This window comes from Heloderma suspectum, chromosome 4, assembly GCF_057233095.1.
Source record: "Heloderma suspectum isolate Gila_16-S chromosome 4, 16-S_ref, whole genome shotgun sequence".
In the NCBI taxonomy this organism is placed as follows: Eukaryota; Metazoa; Chordata; class Lepidosauria; order Squamata; family Helodermatidae; genus Heloderma; species Heloderma suspectum.
This window is the reverse complement of record NC_139461.1, coordinates 264,758,848-264,784,508: the sequence shown is the minus strand read 5'-3', so window position 1 is coordinate 264,784,508 and position 25,661 is coordinate 264,758,848. Positions and strand designations below refer to the sequence as shown.

The 25,661-nt window shown below is 45.1% G+C and overlaps 1 protein-coding gene across 2 annotated transcripts; it reads left to right on the top strand.

Annotated features, from left to right (window-relative positions):
* Positions 1-3,655: 3,655 nt before the first annotated feature.
* Positions 3,656-23,995, top strand: PTPN7 (protein tyrosine phosphatase non-receptor type 7). Of its 2 annotated transcripts, none has more exons than XM_084853636.1 (10): positions 3,656-3,761; positions 4,628-4,869; positions 6,369-6,552; positions 6,990-7,074; positions 8,828-8,904; positions 8,998-9,135; positions 12,609-12,719; positions 13,738-13,895; positions 14,340-14,453; positions 23,572-23,995. In XM_084853636.1, the coding sequence occupies exons 2-10, from the start codon at positions 4,799-4,801 to the stop codon at positions 23,663-23,665; spliced, it is 1,032 nt and encodes a 343-aa protein (XP_084709762.1). In that variant the 5' UTR covers positions 3,656-3,761; positions 4,628-4,798; the 3' UTR covers positions 23,666-23,995. The 2 variants fall into 2 exon arrangements, with proteins under 2 accessions (XP_084709762.1, XP_084709763.1); XM_084853637.1 differs by lacking the exon at positions 3,656-3,761 and adding an exon at positions 4,403-4,537.
* Positions 23,996-25,661: the final 1,666 nt, after the last annotated feature.

Genomic DNA, 25,661 nt, shown 5'->3' with positions numbered 1-25,661 from the left:
AAAAACACACACTCTCTCTCTTTCTCATCCATGCCCACCTTAAAAAAAAAAAAAAAGCTCAAGTGCAAAGGAATTGGGGGAATCCTTTCTCTCCCAGAATTTAAACGTGCTAGCTTATGTTCCAGGCCACATCCCAAAAGAAATAAGAGGGTTCCTTCACAGCTGGTTTTAATGTAATTCGCATTTAATTCAGGCAATACAAGTCTTCAGAACAGGGACTTCGGACTTCCGCTCCTGTATCTTATTCCACTTCTAAATGTTTCTGAAATGCTAAAGCCCAATTGAGGGTGGCCATGTGTCCTATTTTTCAAAGGACAGCCCTCTATTTGAAAAGCTGTCAGAGGATAGTCCTCTATTTGAAAGGCCATCCAGGCCAAGTCTGGTTTAAAGATAAGGAATCCGAAGAAGGGAGACCAGGGGCCTTGAGGCTGCCCACAGACAGCACAGAATGAGCAGGCACACAGGTCACCTGGTCACAGTCTTCTCCCCTGAGATGTACTGTATTTCTGTTTAAATCATAGTACTTATTCCCAAATTCGCATCTATACATATGAATTAGCACATGCACATTTTATCCAAATATGTATCCTCTTCTGTCCTCCTTTTTGGAGGACAAAATGCATCTCCTCTTGTTTTCACTATGTGTATGGGGCCCAGTAGCCTGGAGAAAAATCAGGATCAATTCAATCAAGTAAAGAAAGGCCAATAACTTTCTTTGATCTTGTGATGCCTCCACAGATAGTAGTCTTACAATGACATAATCTGAGACAGACAGCAGAAGGCCAGGTATTCCTCCCAGAGTGAGCAATGCCCCAAAGATGAATTGACGTTCGTAAGGTATATTCCAAATACCATCATTTGATGGCTTCATTATTGGTACCAGTGTCTGATGCTTGCATTCCTAGCATTTTATATCCCCATCACTTTGCTGTCCATGAGTTCTAAAGCTGTTATTTGTAGCCTTTTAGGCTCAGTGAAGTTTTCCTTCAGCTGTTTCCAGCATCCAGTCTGTCCCTCTTTGTTTTCAGATGCACTGTTTATTCCTGACCACCTTTCTGCAGGGGGGTTTTCCCTGGCTCTTTCATTACTGTACTTGTAATCCTTGGACTTTATTTACTTTTGCTCTATGTTCAGAGTAGCCAAAATTAAAATTGGATTTGAAGAAACTTCAGATTCCTAAGACTTTGTCCAACTGATATTACAACTGATATGGATTTGGGGTTATTATCCCATGCATTAAAAAAATAACTCTCATTATATTTCCACCATGTTTGTTGGGCTGAACATATTTTGTCCATGTTGCTGCCCACATCCCTTTCTCATTTGCCTGCGGCTTGTTCAGAACCCAACGCTTTATTCGTCACAGTGAAAAAGAGTCCCCCTAATTATTGTTATCTGCACTAGATCTTAACTGCAGTATGTTTCAACCGACATTGTGTGTTGCCTAATCATGTTGCTGTGTAATACTGTGTTGACTTCCTTTGCTTTTACCAGTTTAAATAATGTTTAGTCAATGGTTTTTTTTTTGTCAATTTATTGTTCTCCTACCTCTTCCATATTATTTAGATGTTTAAAAAATCTTAAACCTGGCCACTGGTGCAGTTAGGTAACTTTAGACCCTGGACTGAATTTCATAAGAATCATGAAATTACAGATTAAAAAATACAGCCTTAGTTTGCAATCCTAAGCACACTTATCTTACAGTAATTGTTCCTTACAATTGATTTCAGTGGGACTTAAGAAAACATGCATAGGACTAGATAGGCTTTTGGTCTGAGCCAGCAGGGCTCTCTTTAAGTTCAGGGTGGGGGGCATAAGGTAGATTGGTATCTACTAGGTGATTTGCAGTAGATTAGAAAAAGTTTCTGACTCCCAGTGTTTAAATAATGACTTAACAACAGTGACAACAACAAAAGCTTCTCCTCCCCCCCCCCCCCGCACCTTAAATTAGGCTGCTGAAATCAAGAAACCTTGGGAAGAAATAGGAGATGTGTGGGTGAAAGGATTTGCATGCAAGCTTCAGTTCTGGAACTGAAAGCAAATTCCTGGGCTGAACGTGTGCTCAGAGGCATCTTTCACTACAATTCCATCTCCACCTTCATGAGCCACTATTTTGCACCTGGCTGCATTTGGTGGACCCTGTAAGCCTGAAGTCTGCTCACCCCTAACACAAATACTGTGTGAGGCTGCAATCCTATGCACATGTTGTTGTTCAGTCGTTAAGTCGTGTCCGACTCTTCGTGACCCCATGGACCACAGCATGCCAGGCCTTCCTGTCCTCCGCTCTCTCCCGGAGCGTGCTCAAGTTCATATTCATTGCATCGGTGATGCTATCTAGCCATCTCATCCTCTGCCATCCCCTTCTCCTTTTGCCTTCAGTCTTTCCCAGCATCAGGGTCTTTTCCAGAGAGTTTTCTCTTCACATTAGGTGGCCAAAATATTTGAGCTTCAGCTTCAGTATCTGTCCTTCCAATGAGCAGTCAGGGTTGATTTCCTTTAGGATGGACTGATTTGACCTCCTTGCAGTCCAGGGGACTCGTAAGAGTCTTCTCCAGCACCACAGTTCGAAAGCATCAATTCTTCTGCGCTCAGCCTTCCGTATAGCTTATAGACCAACTCTCACAGCCATACATTACTACTGGGAAAATCATAGCTTTGATTAGACGGACCTTTGTCGGCAAGGTGATGTCTCTGCTTCTTACTATGCTGTCTAGATTTGCCATAACTTTCCTCCCAAGGAGCAAGCGTCTTTTAATTTCATGGCTACAGTCACCGTCTGCAGTGATCTTGGAGCCCAAGAAAATAAAATCTGTCACTGCTTCCATTTCTTCCCCTCCTTCTATGGAATACACTGAGATTTACTTCTGAGTAATCATGCATGGGCTTGCTCTGTGAGAGGCTCAGAAACACTTTTTGTGTGTGCAAATGCTCTGTTGTGGCAGGCCAAATATCCATTAGAAACAACAGTATCCTAGTATTAAAGAAAAAGAAAAATCAAACATGGTTCCACTTCAGCACAATGACTTTGATGGGAGAAATAACACTAGGTATAAGGACACCACCAGATTCTGACATCTAGATTCTAATGGTTTCCCACTGAAATTAGCCCCAGAAGCATCACATGTTAGCTGGTAACCCAAAAGTGCCATAGATGCTTTTGGTAACCCCAAACCTTCTCTTTTGTCTTTTGTAGCACAATAAGAGTTAATATAACTCTTACATTATATGCCTTAACAGATCGTATGCCGAGAGAGACCTAGAATTTTCTGTACTCCCGCCGTATTGTTTTGTCACATTCTTCTTCCTTATGGACTCGCTCAGGTTGTGCATCTATAAAATAGATGTAAATAGCATGTAGGGTTAGCAGAACAAACATCTAAGGAGACATTCTGCAGCTGCGGCTTCTATAATAAGTGACACACCGTATTCTGTTGGGCTGTTGAAATAAGAGAATGTCTGATGTTCCTAAGTGCAAGGGACACAGATAGGATCTGGTTCTCCAGGCAGCCTTGTCAAGAGCTCACCAAGGGGCTGAGTGTATCTGCGGATGGAGCTGCAAAGTTTGTGGCCAGTACATGTGTGGGTGGCTGCAAGGGTGGAGCAAGAGGGGGAAGTGTCAGAGCAGCCACCAGCTTGGTGACGAGGAATTTCCTGCATTCACTTTTCTGTCTGTTTGTGTGCTAACCCTGCGTGCACATCTCTTAAGAGCCCCAGCAGCTGGCTAGAAACAGCGGGGGAGATGGGGCTGCCGACAGCACTGGGTGAGTGAAACTCTCATTGGGAGTACTGAGATTAGGTGGGCATGGGAGAAAATCTCCACATCTCCTGATGGGAATGTGGAGATAGAAGAAGGAGGAAGTAAAATATGGATACTGAGGTCAGGCAACAGTGCAGTGTCTCTTCTGTACAGTCCAGGGGATCTGGAACTGCCTGAAATATGTTACATCCGTTTTATCCAATCGGCTTGTGGTTTCCTTGGGGGGAAAAAGCCTCTATGACAATAGCCGTCTACGTTTCATGAACTTGGTTGCCCATTTCTATGCTCTTTCTGTCCTTCTCCTTTAATGTTCCTAAACTGGACTGGTGTAAGCTGGACAGCCAGTGGGTAAATCCTGGCTGGGCAGAGTTTGCTGGCCGCAGGTTCAAATTTGGTGAATGTGTTTGTATGATGATAGAGGTAGCAGGCTTGCTCCAGCCCCTACACTGGTCTTCCTCAACCTGTTGACCTCTAGATGTGTTGGACTGCAACTCCCATCATTCCCAGCCAGCATGGCCAATGGGCATGTTGGCTGGGAATGCTGGGAGTCGCAGTACAACACATCTGGAGGGCACCAGGTTGGGGAAGGCTGCCCTATATGAACAGATCTCTTCTGAAAACTGGGAACTTTCCCCTATAGGATGCAGGAAGTGACTTGTTCTTGCAGGCCCGGAAGCCTGTTCAGTCCCCACTGTTCAGTTCCAAGGACATCCAGGAGCTCAACATTCTCTGAGCAAGACTTTGCTGTGTTTGGTTGTTGCGGGGCTGTTTGTTGTGGTGGTGGGTTAGTCCCTAATAGGATCTTGGCTGACATGCTGGAAGACAGTGGAGCTCTCTGTGACAAACCATTTGCTTTGTGGTTTTGACTAGGTGGTTCTTCAACCCCACGAGCTCACTGATCTGCCCAGCACCTGCTCTCCGGGCTCCCTCTGCTTCCTGGCCTCTCATGCCACAGTACAAAGAATCCTTCGCTGGCACAGCAAGGTCCTGGCCTGTTCAGCATGTCCCAGAGTTCATAGTTCCAGCCTGCTACATGAGCAAATGAGGGCAGGAATGGACAAGGCTACTCACAACAGTCACCAAGTTAAGAAACATGTGCGTCTGCAGGATAGGTAAGTTGTGAGTGCCCCAGTGTTCCAGAATTTTGGTGGAGATACCAGGACCCAGGAGTGTGTCTGTACAGACTCCACTGTGCTGTTCCTGTGAGAGAGGAAGTCATGCTCTCCAACACTTAATACAGCTTTCACTTAACACAACTTGACCATGCTGGCTGGGAATGAAGGGAATTGCAGTCCATCTGGAGGGCACCAAGATGGGGAAGGCTGACTTAACAGATGAAAATGGGAACGTGAAGCAAAGAAGCACTGTCTTAATAGGGTAGGGACTGAGTTGCTTCTATCAGCATGCAAGTACAGTCTGGACCAGTCTGAAGATCATTTTTATGCATCAAAATATCAGCCTAGAATTGGCCTGACATGGGAACCCTCTGGCTGGGTAATACATGACACGTGAGAGCCATTGTCCTGATAAATGTGTAGCTAATTTACTGCTGGTATGCTGTATATTCAAACATAGTCTCTAAAGATCTGTTCTGATTGATTCTGCAATCTGCATTGCATTCTTTGCAATCTGGAGAGCCAGTGCAGTACAGTGTGGTGCAGGGAATATAGAAAACCCCACTCATCTTTGGTGCTTGCTAGATAGTCTCTCTTGAGTATCAAGGCTGCCCAGGTCCTTAGATCTGGAGGAGACATCCATCCCCTTGTCCCACCACTAGTAAAAGTGCATTGGGTGGTAATATAAGATAGGGCTTTCTCCATGGTGGCACCCCAACTCTGGAATGCCCAGCCCCTACAAATGCACCAGGAGCCAACTTTAATGGTGTTTCAGCTCCAGGCTAAGACCTATCTGTTTGCCCTGGCATTTATGAGTAGTCAGTGAATATGACTGGATCTCTGTTGTGTATTTATTTCTCTCTGCTGTTTGTTACTGGTTTTATTTGATGTGTTCTATTTTATTGTTTCAATATTGTTACCTGTCCTGGGATATTTTTTTTTTATGAAGGGTGGGGTATAAATAGAATCACGTAAATAATAAGTCTCTCTCAGGCTAATTAACCATATGATTGTCTGGCTAACATTCCACTCTCAGCTCCTTGCAGGAGGAACAGGATGCAAATGTAACTCATAAATAAATGTCTTCCAGGCACATGTTTGCCCATGTCCATATGAGTGCAGGCATCTGTCATGCGTTGATGGCTATTATAGGAACCAAAGTGTGCTCTTTTTGTTGCAGAAAGGGAAGCATTATAACTGGACATTTTGCTGCCTGATGCAAAGCATCAAACTGCACCCCCTACCCCAAGTCAAGGTGAATAGGACCCAAGGCTAGCCAAGTTATTTTGGCACCTGAGGAAAAATAAATCAATAAATAACCCCCCCATCAGTTAGTAAAAATATAACAATAATAACTTAAAATAACTAACAATTTGCTGCACTTCTGTGAGACCCAAAATTAGCTGCCTTGCTTTGCCTGATGGTAGGGCTGGCCCTGCTAGGGATTGCTTTCTCCAGGCTGATAGTTTGCACATTCAGGCTTCTTTACCTTTCAGAAGGGGCTCCAATGTTTCGCTGGTGCTGGACATGAGTTCCCTGAGCAACACAGAACCCATTCAATCGGTCTCCACCCCCAGAGATGTCACAGTGCAACTCCTGAACAAAACCAGCCATGTTCTTACTCAGAAAATGCTCCAGCAGAGGAGCTGGAGTCTAAAGGACCTTCAAGAAGAGTTTGCGGTGAGATACCCATAACTTCCCCATCCTGATTTGATTCCAAGCTAAGCTCCTCCAATAGCTTAGAGTCCTGCTGCTCCCTCAATGCCATGTCCAATATAGCCGGTCTTTTCCTCTGCCTAGGGAAAGTGGAGGCTGAGTCAGTCCAGGACCCCATTACAAATCACCACCACAATAGGCATTTTGTGCCAGCATTTTAACAGAACAATACGTCTGGGATATAAATCCCTCCCTTCCCCTTATTCAGAGCTGGGCCTCATTAGGAAGCTGGGAATAGGAGATCTCTATGGAAGTTACCTTTGCTGGCCAATACTAAGTTTGAAAAGGAGCTCTTCAGAGCAAATAGGTGTACTTGAGAAAGGACTCCCTTCCTATACTTTAGGTACTGTATATTCAGAAAGGGAAATGGTTTCAATGATTCCTCCTTTCTTCTTTAACAGAAAGTCCCCTCAAATTTTATCAGTCCAGAAGAGTTGGACATCCCTGGACGAGCAGCAAAGGATAGATACAAATCCATCCTACCAAGTATGTTTGCCTTCGGTCTTCCTGTGGATAGGAGGAGTGCGGGAATGAGAGAGGAAGACAGACTGATGGACCAATAAATTCCCATCTGGGTTTTTGTTTGTTTGTTTGTTTGTTTGTTACCTTTATATCCTTTTCCTCCAATGAGCCCAAGATGGCATAAAGGATCCTCCTCCTCTCTCTTTTATCCTCGTCCTTACGCTGAGAGTCAGTGACGGGCATAAAGTCACTCAGTGAGCTTCAGATCTGAGTGGGACTGGAACCCAAGTCTCCCCATTCTGAGTTCAAAACTCAAACCACTACACCACACTGGTCTTGGCCAGTGTTTGGTCACAATTTGTATTCTTGCATACACAGAACACTAGCGGGCCCTATCTCCAGAACTGTTTCCCGTCAAGACCTATGAGGGGGAGCCCTGCTCTTCTTACATGCACACTGAGAAGGGTGTCCCAGGACTGCCACTGATATCAATGTGTATAAAGCAGACACAGCACAGCTATAGAGCCAATGGGTGTTTTTAATGATCTGGGCAATCACTGGACTGGGACTGAGCGATCCCTGGAACAGCTAGTATGAAAAGTTGGCCTCCCCAACCTAGTGCCCTGCAAATGTGGGTGGCCACTTCGACATTGCCAAAAAAGAGGACAAAAGGGGGGCGTCAATTTGCATAACATTTACATATGCAAATGTATATGTATAGGTGCAAAATTATAGCTATAGTTTAAATAGAAATACAATACATCTCACCATAGTGGAGAAGAGTGAGTAGGCGACTGGAGGGCCTGCTCAATCTGCTGTCCAGGTGCTAACTGTGGATAGGCAACTTCAAGGCCCCTGCTGCTCTCCCTTTTTTTGGTTATCTTTAAACTGAACAGCCTTTCAAACAGAGGACACATTCAAACAGAGGACTGTCCTCTGCCAGCTCTCCAAAATAGAAGACTGTCCTGCTGGCTGGGAATGATGGGACTTGCAGTCAAACACATCTGGAGGGCACCAGCTTGGGGAAGACCAATATAGGATGTTGGACTGGAGTGACCTAAGTGAAAAAACTGCTCAGCTGCAAAGTCACTGGTTGGGCATGGGTCAGTCACTTTCCCTCTGCTTAACGTGCCTCTTAGAATTGTTGGGGCGGGGGACAGAATAGCCCCATCTACAATGCCTTGTGCTTTTGGGGGGAAGGGTGGGATACAAATGTAATACATCAATACCTTTCTCACCCCAGGATGCTGTATAAGAGCGAGTTCTGTGTAGTTGCTGTTGTTGACAATGCTGTAAAGGGTCCCCACTTTATCTTCAGGGTGTTGTTAGTTTAATCCAAGCTTACTGATCTGAGCAGTGCAGGTTGCCTAAAAATGGTCAGACAGATACCATGTGGCTTGAAAGCTATGATGAAGTTGAAAAGATTCTGAAGGCCAGAGATATAGGAGAACCTGTTGTTGATTACACAATCCTGCTTGTGTAAGATGGTGATGTGCGCGGGAAGCAGGGGTGTTGCTAGGTCTGCCCCCAAATCTATTTCATAGGGCCTCAGATCTATTAGTCCTGAGTGTAAAAACTTAGTGCAAATCTACGTTTTTTTCCCCCTTCAACTTCATTGCCACGGAGAGGCAATTTTCAAGCGGGGGCGGGGGTGCAGCTGGGGAGAGAAGGAGTCAGGGCTGTCTCTCTGTGGGAGGCTCTGGCCAGCTTCTCAGCTGGTAGGAGATGCTGCTGTCTGTGCACTTGGGTGCCTCATCTAACCAAACTGTCTCTCTAGATCCCCAGAGTCGTGTTTGCCTCAAGAGAGCTGAAAGCCAAGAAGATGAGTGCTACATAAATGCAAACTACATCCGGGTGAGCCAGAGGGTCATTTGGACATAAGCATTCTGAGGATGGACTGTTGGGACATGTCTTGCTCATGGTTATTATTTCTGTCCCACCTTCTAGGGTTATGCTGGACAGGAGAAGACCTACATTGCTACACAGGGGCCCATGCTAAATACCATCAATGACTTCTGGACAATGGTGTGGCAGGAAGAGGCTCCTCTCATAGTAATGCTCACCAAACTCAAGGAAGAGAAAGAGGTATTTTGCGTGTGGACTGTAGACTTCTTTCCATCTGCTTTGAATGAGCATGAATGCCCGACTGTGGGGGTGGAGGGTCTTGCCGGTCTTTTTAAAGTCAAAGCAGCGAACAAGCATAAATTTGTATATGTATAATGGAACAACATCTGGAAATCAGCAGAGGACATTTTTGTTCCTTCTGAGGGCCCATATATATATATGACACCAGCATCAGTAAGGACATAAGAGCAGTTATATAGTTAAGCATTTCCACTCACCTACATGGCAAGAATTTCCAGGGACAACGCTGCAGTGTCTGGTATATTTGTAACTTTGCTTTCTTTACAAATATACAAGCACAGAATATTGGACTCTTATAGCAGGCAGCAAAACTGCTGATCCTGCATCAGATTCTCAAGAGAGCAACCGTTTGGACCCTCACATCCACCCCAGGAAGCTTCAAGTATAGTTAAAACTTCAGCTACAAATGCTCCCATCTCTCTGCCTCTGTCCATACTGTAAAACTGCTACTCCTTTCTTTCTAGCACAACCCCTGCAGAGCCACTTGTCTCAACATCCCTAGAGGTAAATTGCCTATTCAGAAGAACATTGCCAGCCTCCCACTAAGGAAACATCAACCAATCATCCTTGACTATTAGCAAGCAATCAGTTCAATAAAGGATGGTCACCCAGCACCTGTCACAATATATTTTTGGTCATGAACATAGGGGGAAATTTGGCAGCAGGGATGCTGGCATTCCCAGCCAAGGACCAGCTCTCTGCTGTTAGGTCTACAGTGACACTTCCACACTTGTAAAATGCATCCTAAATAGTCACGCTGACCCAGATTGCAGTACAACATAGCAGCACCTGGGTGAAATGTTTACAACCTGTTCCTTAAGATTATTACTGTGCCCTGCACTCCTATATACATTTACTCAGAAGTAAGAACAACCGTATCAATGGTAAGTGTGCATAAGACTGCAAATTTATGATTTCTGGAGGCTTAGGTGGCTGGGATGAACCTCTGAAGATCTGATGCATATTCAGTGCAGTGGGGAATGAGTGTAAATGGCTATTTATGCTCAGGTCTCAGGTATCTCTTCAGACTCTGATATTCCCTTAAGCCTCTTCTGTACCACAAGCTAGCTTTAGGAGGAGCCTATAAAAATACTAGGACTACCACTGCCTTATCTGGCTTGCTGCCTGGCTTATTGGGGAGCTCTGGACAATGAAACAGGTCAGATGATGGCTAGAGTGTAAATGGTGTAAGACTCATCATGAAGGTGATCGAACATCCATAAGAGCATATAATTGTTCCTGCTGTGTGGCAGTGAAGGCAGGAAAGGTTTACTTTGCCACCTCCAGCGCATCCTCGAGTAGCCGTCCAGCTGAGCTTTTCTGAGTGGTTCGGGGGTTGCTTACTTCAAGCCCAGTGAATCCAATACTGTGACCCTCAGAGGCCTGCTCTGATGAGTTTGCAAGACACTTTGAGGATAAAATCGCTTACCTTCATGCTGACGAAAACCACTATTGATGCAGTGTCCCTTGAAGGGTCCTGTGCATCGTCTTATTCTGTTTTCTAATTTCAGTTTTAGGGGCCTGAGAATGTGGGCAAGATGCTTGCATGTGTTTGGCCCACCACATGCTCTCTCGACCCTTGCCCATCATCGCTTATGCAAGCTAATCATGGGGGGCTGACTGGATGGATCAGGAGAGTGGTGAACACATTGCGTGATGGGGTGTTCCCTACTGCCTTGAAGGAGGCACTGATATGACCACTTCCGAAAAAATCCTCCCTTGATGATTTATGCTAACTATTGTCCAGTTGTAAACACCCCATTCTTGAGGAAGGTGCTCAAGAGACTGGTGGTATCTCAGCTCCAGGTGCTGTTGAATGAAACTGATTATCTGGATCCATTCCAGTTTGGATTCAGGGCTGATTTGGGGACAGAATCGGATTTGGTTGCCCTGATGGATTACCTTCAGGAGAGGGACAGGGGGAGTGCGATCCTGTTACTTCTTCTTAATCTCTCAGTGGCTTTTGATACCATTGACTACGGTATTCTCCTGGACCGCCTCTGTGAGTTGGGAGTTGGAGGCACTATTCTACAGTGGTTTGACTTATACTTGTGGGGTCAGTTCCAGAGAACAGCACTGGGAGACTGCACCTCCGCCCCATGGCAACCGAACTGTAGGGTGTCACAGGGCACCTTCCTGTCCCCAATGTTATTTAATATCTATATGAAATCATTGGGAGTGGTCATCAGGAGATTTGGGGCAAGGTGTATGTTGATGACACCCAGCTGTATTTCTCTGTGACATCTGAACTGAGAGAGGACGTGCATGTTCTGAACTGGTGCCTGAATGCAGTTATGGTTTGGATGAGGGCCAATAAACTGAAACTGAATCCCGATAAGACAGAGGCCCCATGGGCTGGCAGTTCCTAGCTGGCAGTTCCTAGGTCTGGGAATTGGGGTTTTGTCTGTTCTGGATGGGGTTGCACTCCCTCTGAAGGAGCAGGTCCATAGTTGGGGGTGCTCTTGGATCCATCTTTGACACTGGAGGCCCAGATGGCCTCGGTGGCCTGGAGCACCCATTACCAACTTCAGTTGATATGCCAACTACACCTGTTCCTGGATAGGGATAGCCTAGCCACGGCTATCCATGCACTGGTAACCTCACGATTAGACTACTACAATGTGCTCTGTGTGCTCAATGTGCCCTTGTGCGTGGTTCAGAAGCTGCAACTAGTGCTGAGTGCAACAGCTAGGGTGTTCACTGAGACACCTAGCTAAGCTCTCATAACTTCATTGGCTGCCTATTAGCTACTGAGCTACGTACAAGGTTATGTTATTGTCATATAAAGCCCTAAACAACTTGGGACCAGGATACCCAGCAGGCCACCTTCCCTTATGCATACCCAGGTGACCTTTCAGATAATCAGAGGAGGCCTTGCTTGTCATTCCAAAGTGAACAGAATGTCCCCATGAAGTACCCCAGTGGCGGCCCTTTTCTGTGGTGGTGCCCACCCTCTGGAAAACCCTCCCCCATGCAGTTTGGGTGGCAGAAAATATGAGATCTTTTAAATGCCTCCTGAAAACACACTTGTTCACCCAGGCTTTCCCTGGGCTATAAGTAAATTGATCATGCTGCTCCAGTTTACTGTTCCTTGAATTGTTTGTACTGTAGCTGGAAGTGTTTTTAATGTTGTGTTTTTAATATTGTATTTAAACATATTTAATATTTATTGTGAACTGCTGAGGGATTTTACTATATTCAGTGGTATACAATGTCACAAATAAATACATAAATACATAAATTTGCTCCATAGGTCCCTTCTTTGTGGCTAATGGATGCATGGTGTAGGTGGGTCTGTTGGGACTGGAGTTGATAGATGCATGGTTCTGCTTTTATATAGTCTTCTAGGATTCTGAGTCAGCCACTTATGCTGCCATTTCTTCTCATGAGGATCCTTGTCCTTTTGATTTCAGAAATGTATATGTTACTGGCCTGAAACAGAGGCAACCCATGGGCCTTTCACCATCCGAGTGCAAGGCATTTCTGAGTGTGAAGAATACACCATCCGTAGCTTTACCCTGCAGGTAGGCCAGGAGGGCTGGGCTAGGAACAATGATAGCTATTGTTGATTACGTATATGGGAAGACAGAGTGGAAAGAGGATTTTTCTTCAGAGGCCTGGGAACAGTCTGTTTCTTTCTTTCTTTCTTTCTTTCTTTCTTTCTTTCTTTCTTTCTGCTTAAGGAGGCATTTATTCAATTTTGTTCTTTTTATTATATGCTCATATTGCATTGGATACAGCATAAGAGTAGACAGGTTAGTCATGGTGAACTTAAAGTCCCATTGATTTTAGTGGGTCTGCTCCAAGTATGACTAAATCTGGATCCAACCTATTGATCTTTTTCACATCATTAGTCACTCTAGCTTTCTGTTGTTGTTGTTGTCAAAAAACAAAATTTTGCAGTGTGGAGTGCTCCTGTTTAGTGTTTCAACCAAGCCATGCCTTCTTCCAGAAAACTCCATTCCATTTCTTTTTTCTCTTGATATTCCATTTCCCCCCTTCTAACAGTCAGCATTTCATGGGCATTAAGCAAGCTCAGTCCTCACTGGGCTCTTTTAGGGTTTTTTGTTGTTGTTGGGGATTCCCCAACCTTGCTGATGCCTTGCTCTTGTGTGTGGATGGTGCCATTTTGGCTACATAAGGAGTGGCATTTAAAGTTTGCTATTAGCATATACAAGTGAGACCAGTAACAAAACGTTGTTGTGTGGGTTTGCTGTTCCAGTCAATCAGCCATGCCCTCATCCATGATACTCCATTCCACTCCCCCTCCTACCCAGTTTTCCTCTCCCCCACCCCAAAAAGTCAATCAGCATTCTGTGGCCCCTGAGCATGCTTATTCACCTTTGGGATGTTTTTTGGGTCCCCCCCCCCCGGTGTTTCTTGTAAATATTTTTGTATTTTTACAAACATTGGTGTTCCCCGAATTTGCTAATCCTTGTGTGCATGGGTGGTGCCCTTTTGGCTGTCTAAGTAATGGCACTCACAACTGGATGCTGGAAATAGAGGGAATTATGATGTTTTCTATTTCGTCATGATTCTCAGTTCAAAGATGAGTGTCACACTGTGAAGCACATAGTCTTCTCCTCCTGGCCAGACCAGAAGACCCCAGAATCAGCCAAGACACTCTTGCACGTGATTTTGGAGGTGGAGAAAATTCTGCAGGCTTCAGAGAGCACAGGACCTATTGTTGTGCACTGTAGGTAAGAAACTTTCCTCCTAACCCTGCAGTGGTGTAAGACAGGGGTGGGCAAGCTGGTGCCTTCCAGATGTTTTGGACTACAAGTCTCAGCATCTCTGACCATGCTGGCTAGGGCTTTGGGGGGGGTTATAGTCCAAAACATCTGGAGGGCACCCTCTTGCCTGCTCCTGATATAAAGAGCTCAGCAGCCATGGCTTGAACATAGATCTCCCCAGACTGAAACTTATGTATTTGCTGATTTGGCCACCCCTTTTCTTCCCTAACATGTTTGCTGGTGCTGGTAAAAGCAAGCAAAATGCATGGTCCAATAGCCACTAGATTTCTGTACATGAAAAACAGCATTCAAACCGTGTGTGTGTGTGTGTGTGTGTGTAAATGATTCTGAATGTCTCCTAGCATTCAGCCCTAAAGCCTCAATCTGACATGAACTTGGTGTTCCATTCAGTGCAGGAATTGGTCGGACTGGCTGTTTTATTGCTACGCAGATTGGATGCCAGCAACTGAAGGACAAAGGAGAGGTGGACATTTTGGGGATAGTCTGCCAGCTACGCATAGACAGGTGTGTACTAAGTGACCAACGATCTTCTGTGCCTTCTGAGCATATGTAAAATGCCTGAACTGAGCTCCTTTTAACTATAAAGCAACCTCCCACAACCTGGTTTACACCAGATGTGTTGGACTACAGTTCCTGTCATCTTCACCTGGGGGCTGATGGGGGTTGCAGTCTGACACATCTGGAGAGCACCAGGTTGGTTGAGGCTGATCTGAAGCATTTATGACGGATAGGGTTTTTTTTCTTGTTGCTGAGATGACTTAAAGCAGAATCTCATACAATGATCAAGAGAGAGTGAGAGCAAAGGAATTAATAGATGGGAAAGCAGGAGGTTTTTACCTTATAAAACCTGTGACAGAGCAGAGCCATCACAGTATGTGTGCTGGGATACAACATAAAAAGGTAGTTTGTTTTTCTGCTCTGTTCAACTGTCTTTAGATTAGCTTGGTAGTTTATTGAGGAGCTCTGGAGTTCCTTGAACGCTTATAAAAGCTGTTCAATGAGAATGTCAGTGTTTTATTCATGTATTCTTTATTTCTATCCTGCCAGAACTGGCCTGCCAGGAGGCTCTTGGAGCAGTTAACAATGCAATCTAATTACAATAATAATACAGTACAGCATATAAACACCCCCCCCCCGACATCAACAACTTTCAAATGCAGCAGAAAATTACACTAATAAAATTCCATGAGAAACCATATAGGGAAGTGAATGCCTTTCTGAACAAGAAAGTCTTCACCAGCTTCCCTGAAAGTCTTACTCAATGCTACTAGTCTTCTGCAATGTGCTGGTACAGAGGAACGTTTAGTGTGTCCTAGGATGTGTCTCAGTTCATGCCAGGGTGGCTGTGTGTCCTACTTTATGGAGGACAGCCCTCTATTTGAAGGGATCCTCTATTTGAAGGGCTGTCCAGTCCAAGAGCAGTTTAAACTAAAGATCAAGAACCATAAGATGGGATTGCCGGGAAGGCACCTTGAGATTAGCATCTGGATCGCAGACTGAGCAGCCACACAGGCAGTAGAGGCTGGTGGCTCTGATATCAGTTGGGCAGTACATCCGCTCCGGGTTTCAGTCAGAACCAGTCAGAACTCTAAAGCAGCTATCCAAGGCTCTTCGCAAGTTCGCACCTTGGATAGCTCCTTTAGATTTCTGACTGGTTCTCACTGAAACCGGAGTAGAACCACCGCTCCACTGACATCAGAGCCACCAGCATCCATGGCACACAGGCCACCCTGCACATGAATGAGATGTGCTAATTTCAATTTAAATTATTATAGTTATTTCAAAATATGCATATGCAAATTTCATGCAACCCGGCATCTTCTTTTATATTCTTTATTGTTGATGCATTTCCTCTTTTTCGGGTGATGTGTACATGGCCACCGTAGTTCATGTGGGCGACAATGGGGCTCAACAGGCCTGGCCAACCCTCCATGGGAATTGACTATGTCCACTAGAACAATAGTCTTCAACCTTTTCAGACATGCCAGTAGGCCAAAGTCTTACTTATTTTTACTGTTTATGTATGCGAATACTTATTTATCTAAGGTATATATAAAACCCCTTTCTACGGGTCTGTAGAGGAAATGGCGCTAGCGTGACCCACTTATGTCAGGCTGAGACCAGATTGCAGTTTCTGGCCTACCAATCTGTTTATTTATTTAGTTATATCATTGGTATACTACCCAATTAACAATGTCCTCTGGGCCAATGGAGGACCAGTGCCCTAGTACAGGCCCCAGAAACCTCTGCAACATTCAATATTCTGTGGCAGATACACAGAGACCATTTGGCAGGCAGATAAATGGGGGAAAGGTTCCCTCTCAGGAAAAGTTTAAAAAATCACTACATTAGCTGATGTAATATTCTTTTTAAAAACAACAACAACATTGCTTTGGTAACAAGACTGTTCATGATGGAATCTATGTCCTGACCATCTTTGCAAGAAGCAGAACAGTGCACATGGAGGCACTTTATTATTTATTTATTACATTTATATCCCGCCTTTTTTTCCTCCTAAGGAACCCAAGGTGGTGTACACAATCCTCCTCCTCTCCATTTTATCCTCACAACAACAACCCTGTGAGGTGGGTTGGGCTGAGAGTCTGTGACTGGCCCAAAGTCACCCAGAGCGCTTCCATGGCTGAGTAGGGACTAGAACCCGGATCTCCCAGCTCCTAGTCCAACACTCTCGCCACTATACCACACTAGCTTTAGACCAGCCTTCCCCAAGCTGGTGCCTTTCAGATGTGTTGGATTACAACTCCCATCAACCTCAGCCAGCATAACCAATGGGGAGGATGGGGGTTGTATTTGTATTTTATTTATTACATTTCTATACCACCCAATAGCCAAAGCTCTCTGGGGAGTTCACAAAGGAAACTTAAATCTGTAAAATGCAAAAGCATAACGAAACCTAATATACAAGGTTTCAAAGTTTAGAACAGAATAAAACCAAATTAAAAACCAAAATAAAAGCCAACAGCAGTGAAAAGCCAGCAGCAGTGAAAGCCAGCACAGTGACCATTTTTAAGACCGAAGGACTAAAAAGCCTGGGAGAATAAAAAGGTCTTCCCCACAACATAGGCACCAGGCAAGCCTCTCTGGAGAGAGTATTCTACAACCAGGGTGCCACCACTGAAAGGGCCCTCTCCTTGGTAACCATCCAGCTCACCTCATTTGGTGGGGACACCTGGAGAAGAGCTTCTGAAATAGATCTTAGGTTCTGGTCAGGTGTATATAGAAAGAAATAATCCATCAGGTAAGCTGACTCCAAGCTGTTAGGAGGGCACCAAGTTAGGGAGCCTGCTTCTGATGTTCTGCCCATGTCAGTTTTCCAATAAATGCATAGAGCAAAGTGTGATTGTTATCTACGAAATTAGGCTCCTGTGAGATACCCTACTCCAGTTTGCCTATTCCAGCTTAACTAGCAGTACAGGCCTATACATGTCTACTCAGAAGCAAGTTCCACTGAGTTCAGGTAAGTGGGTATAGGATTGCAGCCTAAAAGAGCCATGTTTGCCGTATGCTGAATTGGTCCCCACATGCACAAATGCCAGTTGAATTACTTGCAGTGCATCAGGAGGGGACCCAACAGCTGCCTTGCTTCAGTGGAGGCTGGTGGCTGTGATGTCAGTGGAACGGTGAATCCGCTCTGGGTCTCAGTGAGAACCCAATAGAACTTTAAAGGAACTGTCCAAGGTGCTTCCGCAGCAGTTCTGATGGGTTCTGACTGAAGCCCACAGTGGATTCACCGCCCCACTGACATCACAGCCACCAGCCTCCACTGCCTTGCTTCTGGATCACTGCAATAGACTTAGCCTCAAAACCTACACAAACTGGTGATAAAAGGAGCAATCCACCAAGTACTGGTGCTATGCAATATCAGTGCTTCTTAAAGCCTCACTGAAATGCCTGGAAGGTGCTTACAGGTAGCGCTTGCTATAAAATGTACTTATAGTCTAATTTAGTCTTTCTTATCAAGCCAGGTAATAATAATATGCTTGTATCCCACACTGCTATACTTTAAATGGTGCATAGATGCACCAAGGCCCCAAATGTAGCAAGTATGCTATAGGATGCTAGCAGAAATGTCCCCAAATCTTCATATGACAAAGGTCTAGAAGGCACTTTATCTGTAAAAGCACATTTCAGTTCCACCATGCCATGGGGAAAGGCTATAGCTCAGTGGTGGAGCACATGCTTTGCATGCAAAGGGTCTCAGATTCAATCCTTGGCATCTCCACATAAGGCTGGTAAAGACTCCTGTCTGAAACCCTGAAGAGCCAATGCCAATCAGTGTAGACAATACTGAACTAGATAGACCAACAGTCTGGCTGGGTATAAGGTAGATTCCTATAATTCCTCTTTCATTCCCCCAGCAATCCTCCCATAGCACTTGTTAATGCCATTTCATTTTCTCCAATGTACATCCACAGCCCCATTGTGGCTGCTTCCTAGCAGCTCCTTCAGGCCTCATAATGTCATCCTCTATTGCCCCTGCAGTAGGCCTCTTAATTTAGAGGTGCCAAGATAGTGATAAATCAGATCCAGGTTTACTTACAAGGAGTACTTTATTGAGTACCATCAGCACACAGGCGTATCCAATGGGTGGATCAGACAGCTTCTCTGAACCCAGAGCCATGGGGTAAAATGGGTTTTATACATACATGTTAGCAGTGAGGCAGCATGTTGTTCAGTCGTTCAGTCGTGTCCGACTCTTCGTGACCCCATGGACCATAGCACGCTAGGCCTTCCTGTCCTGCGCTCTCTCCCGGAGCGTGCTCAAGTTCATATTCATTGCATCCGTGATGCTATCTAGCCATCTCATCCTCTGCCGTCCCCTTCTCCTTTTGCCTTCAGTCTTTCCCAGCATCAGGGTCTTTTCCAGGGAGTTTTCTCTTCGCATTAGGTGGCCAAAATATTGGAGCTTCAGCTTCAGCATCTGTCCTTCCAATGAGCACTCAGGGTTGATTTCCTTTAGGATGGACTGATTTCACCTCCTTGCAGTCCAGGGCACTCGTAAGAGTCTTCTCCAGCACCACAGTTTGAAAGCATCAATTCTTCGGCGCTCAGCCTTCCTTATAGTCCAGCTCTCACAGCCATACATTACTACTGGGAAAACCATAGCTTTGATTAGACGGACCTTTGTCGGCAAGGTGATATCTCTGCTTCTTACTATGCTGTCTAGGTTGGCCATAGCTTTCCGCCCAAGGAGCAAGCGTCTTTTAATTTCATGGCTACAGTCACCGTCTGCGGTGATCTTGGAACCCAAGAAAGTAAAATCTGTCACTGCTTCCATTTCTTCCCCTTCTATATGCCAGGAAGTGATGGGGCCAGATGCCATGATCTTAGTTTTTTTAATGTTGAGTTTCAAACCAGCTTTTGCACTCTCCTCTTTCACCCTCAACAAGAGGCTCTTTAGATCCTCTTCGCTTTCTGCCATTAGGGTGGTATCGTCTGCATATCGGAGGTTGTTGATAATTCTCCCGGCAGTCTTAATTCCGACCTCTGATTCATCCAACCCGGCATTTCTCATGATGTACTCTGCATATAAGTTAAATAAGCAGGGTGACAATATGCAGCCTTGTCGTACTCCTTTCCCAATTTTGAACCAATCGGTTGTTCCATGTCTGGTTCTTACTGTTGCTTCTTGACCCTCGTACAGGTTTCTCAGGAGACAGGTAAGGTGGTCTGGTACTCCCATCACTTTAATAATTTGCCACAGTTTGTTGTGATCCACACAATCAAAGGCTTTAGCGTAGTCAATGAAGCAGAAATAGACGTTTTTCTGGAATTCTCTTGCTTTCTCCATGATGCAGCGAATGTTGGCGATTTGATCTCTAGTTCCTCTGCCTCTTCGAAACCCAGCTTGTACTTCCGGTAGTTCTCGGTTCGCATACTGCTGAAGCCTAGCTTGTAGGATTTTGAGCATCACCTTGCTGGCATGTGAAATGAGCGCAATTGTGCGGTAGTTTGAACACTCTTTGGCGTTGCCCTTCTTTGGAATTGGAATGTAAACTGACCTTTTCCAGTCTTGTGGCCACTGTTGAGTGTTCCAGATTTGTTGGCATATTGAATGCAGCACTTTAACAGCATCATCTTTTAGGATTTTAAATAGCTTGGCTGGAATACTGTCATCTCCGCTAGCTTTGTTGTTACTAATGCTTCCTAAGTCCCACTTGACTTCACTCTCTAGGATGTCCGGCTCAAGTTCAGTGACCGCACTATCATGGCTATCAGGGACATTCAGATCTTTCCTGTATAGTTCTTCTGTGTATTCTTGCCACCTCTTCTTAATCTCATCTGCTTCTGTTAGGTCCCTGCCTTCTTTGTCCTTGATCATGCCCGTCTTTGCACAAAACGTTCCCTTGAGATCTCCAATTTTCTTGAAGAGATCTCTAGTCTTTCCCATTCTGTTGTTTTCCTCGATTTCTTTGCATTGTTCATTTAAGAAGGCCTTCTTGTCTCTCCTTGCTATTCTCTGGAACTCTGCATTCAGTTGGGTATATCTTCCCCTTTCTCCCTTGCTTTTCGCTTCCCTTCTTTCATGAGCTACTTGTAAAGCCTCATCAGACAGCCACTTGGCTTTCTTGCATTTCTTTTTCTTTGGGATGGATTTCGTTGCTGCCTCCTGAACAATGTTACGGACCTCCGTCCATAGTTCCTCAGGCACTCTGTCTATCAGGTCTAATCCCTGAAATCTATTCCTCACCTCCACTGTATATTCATCAGGGATATGATTTAGGTCATACCTGAACGGTTTAGTGGTTTTCCCGACGTTCTTCAATTTAAGCTGAAATTTTGCAAGAAGCAGCTCATGATCTGAGCCACAGTCAGCTCCAGGTCTTGTTTTTACTGACTGTATGGAGCTTCTCCATCTTTGGCTGCAAAGGACATAATCAATCTGATTTCGATATTGACCATCTGGTGATGTCCATGTGTAGAGTCGCCTCTTGTGCTGTTGGAAAAGAGTGTTTGCTATGATCAGCATGTTCTCTTGGCAAAACTCTATTAGCTTTTGTCCTGCTTCATTTTGTACACCAAGGCCATGCCTGCCTGTTATCCCGGTGATTTCTTGACTTCCTACTTTAGCATTCCAATCCCCTATGATGAAGAGGACATCTTTTTTTGGTGTTAGTTCTAGAAGGTGTTGTAGGTCTTCATAGAACCGATCAACCTCAGCTTCTTCGGCCTCAGTGGTTGGGGCATAGACTTGAATTACTGTGATGTTGAATGGTTTGCCTTGGATTCGTACTGAGATCATTCTATCATTTTTAAGATTGTACCCCAGTACTGCTTTTCCCACCCTTTTGTTGACTATGAGTGCTACTCCATTTCTTCTAAGGGATTCTTGCCCACAATAGTAGATATGATAGTCACCTGAATTAAATTTGCCCATGCCTGTCCATTTTAGTTCGCTGATTCCCAAGATGTCGATGTTCAATCTTGCCATCTCATGTTTGACCACCTCCAGCTTACCTTGATTCATTGATCTGACATTCCAGGTTCCTAAACAATATTGTTCTTTACAGCATCGGATTTTCTTTTCACCACCAGACACATCCACAGCTGAGTGTCCTTTCGGCTTTGGCCCAGCCGCTTCACTCTTTCTGGCGCTACTTGGAAATACCCTCTGCTCTTCCCCAGTAGCATATTGGACACCTTCCGACCTGAGGGGCTCATCTTCCGGCATCATCTCGTTTAGCCTTGTGATACATTCCATGGGGTTTTCTTGGCAAGAATACTGGAGTGGGTTGCCATTTCCTTCTCCAGTGGACCACATTTTGTCAGAACTCTCTGCCATGACCTGTCCGTCTTGGGTGGCCCTTCACGGCATAGCTTATGGCTTCATTGAGTTACGCAAGCCCCTTCGCCACAACAAGGCAGTGATCCATGAAGGGGGAGGCAGCATGACAACAGCATTAATTAATTAATTAGCATTCATCTACAACTTTCCCAGCATAGGCTAACAGTACTTGGTCAGAAGGGAAACAAGCTGCGCCCCTTCCTTCCCGATCATCTACTCCCATTGCTAGTACATGCCCTAGTCTCCTCTCGTTTAGACTACTGTAATGTGCTCTACGTGGGGTTACCCTTGAAGACGGTTCGGAAGCTGCAGCTAGTATAGAACGCGGCGGCTCGCCTGATTAAAGGCAGCCGCCAGCAAGATCACATCACTCCAGTGCTGAAGGAGTTGCACTGGTTACCAGTTGTTTTCCGGGCCAAATTCAAGGTGTTGGTTTTGACCTTTAAAACCCTATATGGTTCCAGCCCAGCCTATCTTAAGGGACGCCTCCAGGAACACCAGACAGGCCACTTAACAAGATCAGCCTCGGATGGCCTTCTCTCTGTCCCATCAGCCAGGACAGCTAGACTGGTGGGGACGAGGGAGAGGGCCTTTTCTGTGGTGGCCCCCACTCTGTGGAACTCCCTCCCTAGGGAACTCCGCCATGCCCCCTCTTTAATGAGCTTCCGCCGTGCATTAAAAATGTGGTTGTTCAGGCAGGCATTTGGGGTGGGTTAGGGTATTTTAGAAAACGTTTTAATTGTAGAATTTTATTGTTTTAATCTGTTTTATTATATGGTGTACATCGCCCAGAGTGGCTGGGTGACCAGCCAGATGGGCGATTAATAAATTTAATAAATAAACCAGAGCTTTCCCAGCACAGACACCTGCAGCTTTAAGGTGAACAAGCTTCACTTCCCAGGCACATCTTGATAAGACACTCTAGCTTGTTAATATGGAATGTGCTGAGGCTGCGCTATCAACCTTTGACTCATCCTGGTAAATCAAGAGGCCTGTTAGGGAAAACAGCAGCCAACTGAACCAAAGTCAGAGCATTATGGATCATCTAAGCCCCTCTAAAACTGCTGATAGCTTGGTTCAGGCCTGAGGCCTTACACATCCCTCCCTCCTACCCTTAACCTGGCCCACAATCACTTGACACTGTCAATGGAGCTAGAATCACCACAGTGTTTTTATCACCATCACCCTACTTCTGTCATATCTTTAGCACACAGACACTCTAGAAGATTTGTTTCAATTTCTCTGCTGCTAGGTTTTGTGCTAGTTGTACTTTTATACTGTAGTTTTAATGCTTTTATATTTTATATTGTTTTTACAGTGTACTTGTGGGTTTAATTTTTGTGAACTGCCCAGAGAGCTTCAGCTATTGGGCAGTATAGAAATGTAATAACTAACTCAGGCACTCACTATCTCAAACAATAGACACTGCACCTGAATTGTTTTGTGAGCCACATGTCTGCCATTTGGACATCCCTCAGTCTGCCATTTGGACATCCCTGCCATAGACTTAGAAAACTGAAAATGGTCCAAGATGCCCATTGGGCAGTATCCAGTGCAGCAGTACCGCTAACATAAATGATGTTACACGAGTGTGAACTATCTCTAGTGCAACACCAATAGCGCTTGCTGGCTTGATGGAATGCCCTGTAAAACTCATTGCACCAGTGTGCTGTTGGCATTGTGCTAGAGATAGTTTAGGCTAGCGCATGTCATTTATGTTAGCGGTGGTGGTGTGCTGGATACTTCCCATTGTTCACAGAATGAAATTATTGTTGCTCTCAGTGATGCTACAGCTAAATAATTTTTCTATTACAGAGGTGGAATGATACAAACCAGTGAACAATACCAGTTCCTCCATCATACTCTGGCCATGTATGCTTCACAGCTTCCTAAGATCACAGACGGTTAATGCCATCTTCTTGTATTAGCACACAGAACTGCCTGCTACTTGATGCTTGGCTTGATAGAGCATTTTCCTGACAGCAATAGAGGGAGAAGTATTTATATAAATATTTCAATCACAAGAAGAACTATCTGGTTCCTGGTTGCATATAATTGGAATGTATTCTATCTGGAAGCAGATGTCCAATTCCTTTTTTTTTTGCTTTGAATTTTCTGAATAATTTGTATAAAATTAAATCTTGCTTTCAAGTTCATTGAAAAGTTTGTTCTGTTTACCATCATACCAGACTGATAATTGAATTCAGTAAACAAAAAGCTATTAAAATTTAGACCTAGCAGATTGATCTAGTTCTACTTGTAGAAAGTAAAGAGGTCATGTTTCAATACAGTGGAAAGCTGTCCTCAGGTTAGCCACTTTTAGTGTTTCTAGATTCATCAGTGGAGTCTCCTTCATTCAGCCACAATGCAGGGTCTGATTCAGACAAGATGTCATCATGAGAAAAGCCCTTTCCATATGTGCCTCCACATTGAAATGTAGTTACTATGTGCAATATCCTATTCAAGTGTGAATATCAGCACACAATGGCCTGGTTCGATGCACTGCTGGCATGTGAATATTACACACCAATAGGCCAGCGCATATGCTGTGTATTTAAACATGACCATGTGAACATGGAAAGCATACACTGGTAAGACCTTTCTGTGTGTCCCCTGTCGTATATAAATCAGGCCATAAGTATTTATGGGTTCAGCACAATAGAGCTGCTGCTAACCAGCAATTCAGGAGAGGGCAACCAAAATTGGGCAGCGGGCTGAATGATGTCAAAGGGGGCGTGGCCATGCCTCAACATTGTTTGGTGTTGGGAGGATGATCCCCCTGGTATGGAATTGACTTAGCTGCACATGGGTCTTCTCCCATCAGAGAAGATCCACATGCAGCACAGTTGCTTTGCCTGCCCTGCGCCTTCTCCCATAGGGGAGAGGATGCTGGGCAGCTGAAGCCTTAGGTTCCCGGCAGGTGTGTTGAGAGGATGATCCTTCTGGTGCATCCGTCAAGAACTGGCTTCACGTGCCCCACACCTTCTCCCACTGGGCAGCTGCAGTGGTGCTCCTTCACCACTGAAGCCCCAACAGCAGCTGTTGGGGCTGCTTCACCTGCATAGCAGCTTTCCCAGTCACTTGGGGAAGCCATCACACAGAGGCGTCTGCCTACATCCCCTGCTGTTATCTCTGATTTGTCATAACAGTAGGGATTCCTCCAGGGGGTGGGACCTGAGCCCTGCCCCCTGGAGGAATCCAGGAAAGCTCCATGGGCCAGACGGGCAACATCCATGGGCAGGAGGCCTGAACTAGTTACTAGGGCCATGGAACTTATATCGAGACAGGCCATTGGTTCAGCCAGCTCAATACTGTCTACACTGACTGGCAGCAGCTTTCCAGCGTTTCAGACAGGTTCTTTCCCAGCAATACCTGGAGATGCTGGGGATTGAATCAGAGACCTTCTGCACACAAACATGTGTGCTAACACTGAGCTCTGGCTTTTATTATGTTCTCAGTGGCACTGGAAAGAGTGTGCTCCAGTCTTGTTCAAAGTGTCAGGTTACCCAATCCCCCCAGCGCACATGCTCAGGCAATCTGACACCAGACACCCAAATCAGTGAGATTGCTTTATTGCAGGAAATCCCACGGCGAAAGCTTAACGGTTACACTCTTCAGAAATCATATAGCTGATGGTCAGTAGCTATATGCTCTATGTAATTCCAGAATAGTCCAAAGCAAAACACTTCTATCGTGTCTGACATCCTCATCAATGTGGTTTCCCTGTTGCCATCTCCATGGTTCTGAACACAAGAGGAGGGCCTCAGGATTCCTGGCATATCTAACCCAGGCAATCCATACATGGGGTTCCAACCCTGGACAAGGAATGGGAATGATTCTTGGAATGACCCCATCAGGCAATCCAGGAATAAATACTTGAAAGGCCTAAACAAAACCACACCCAT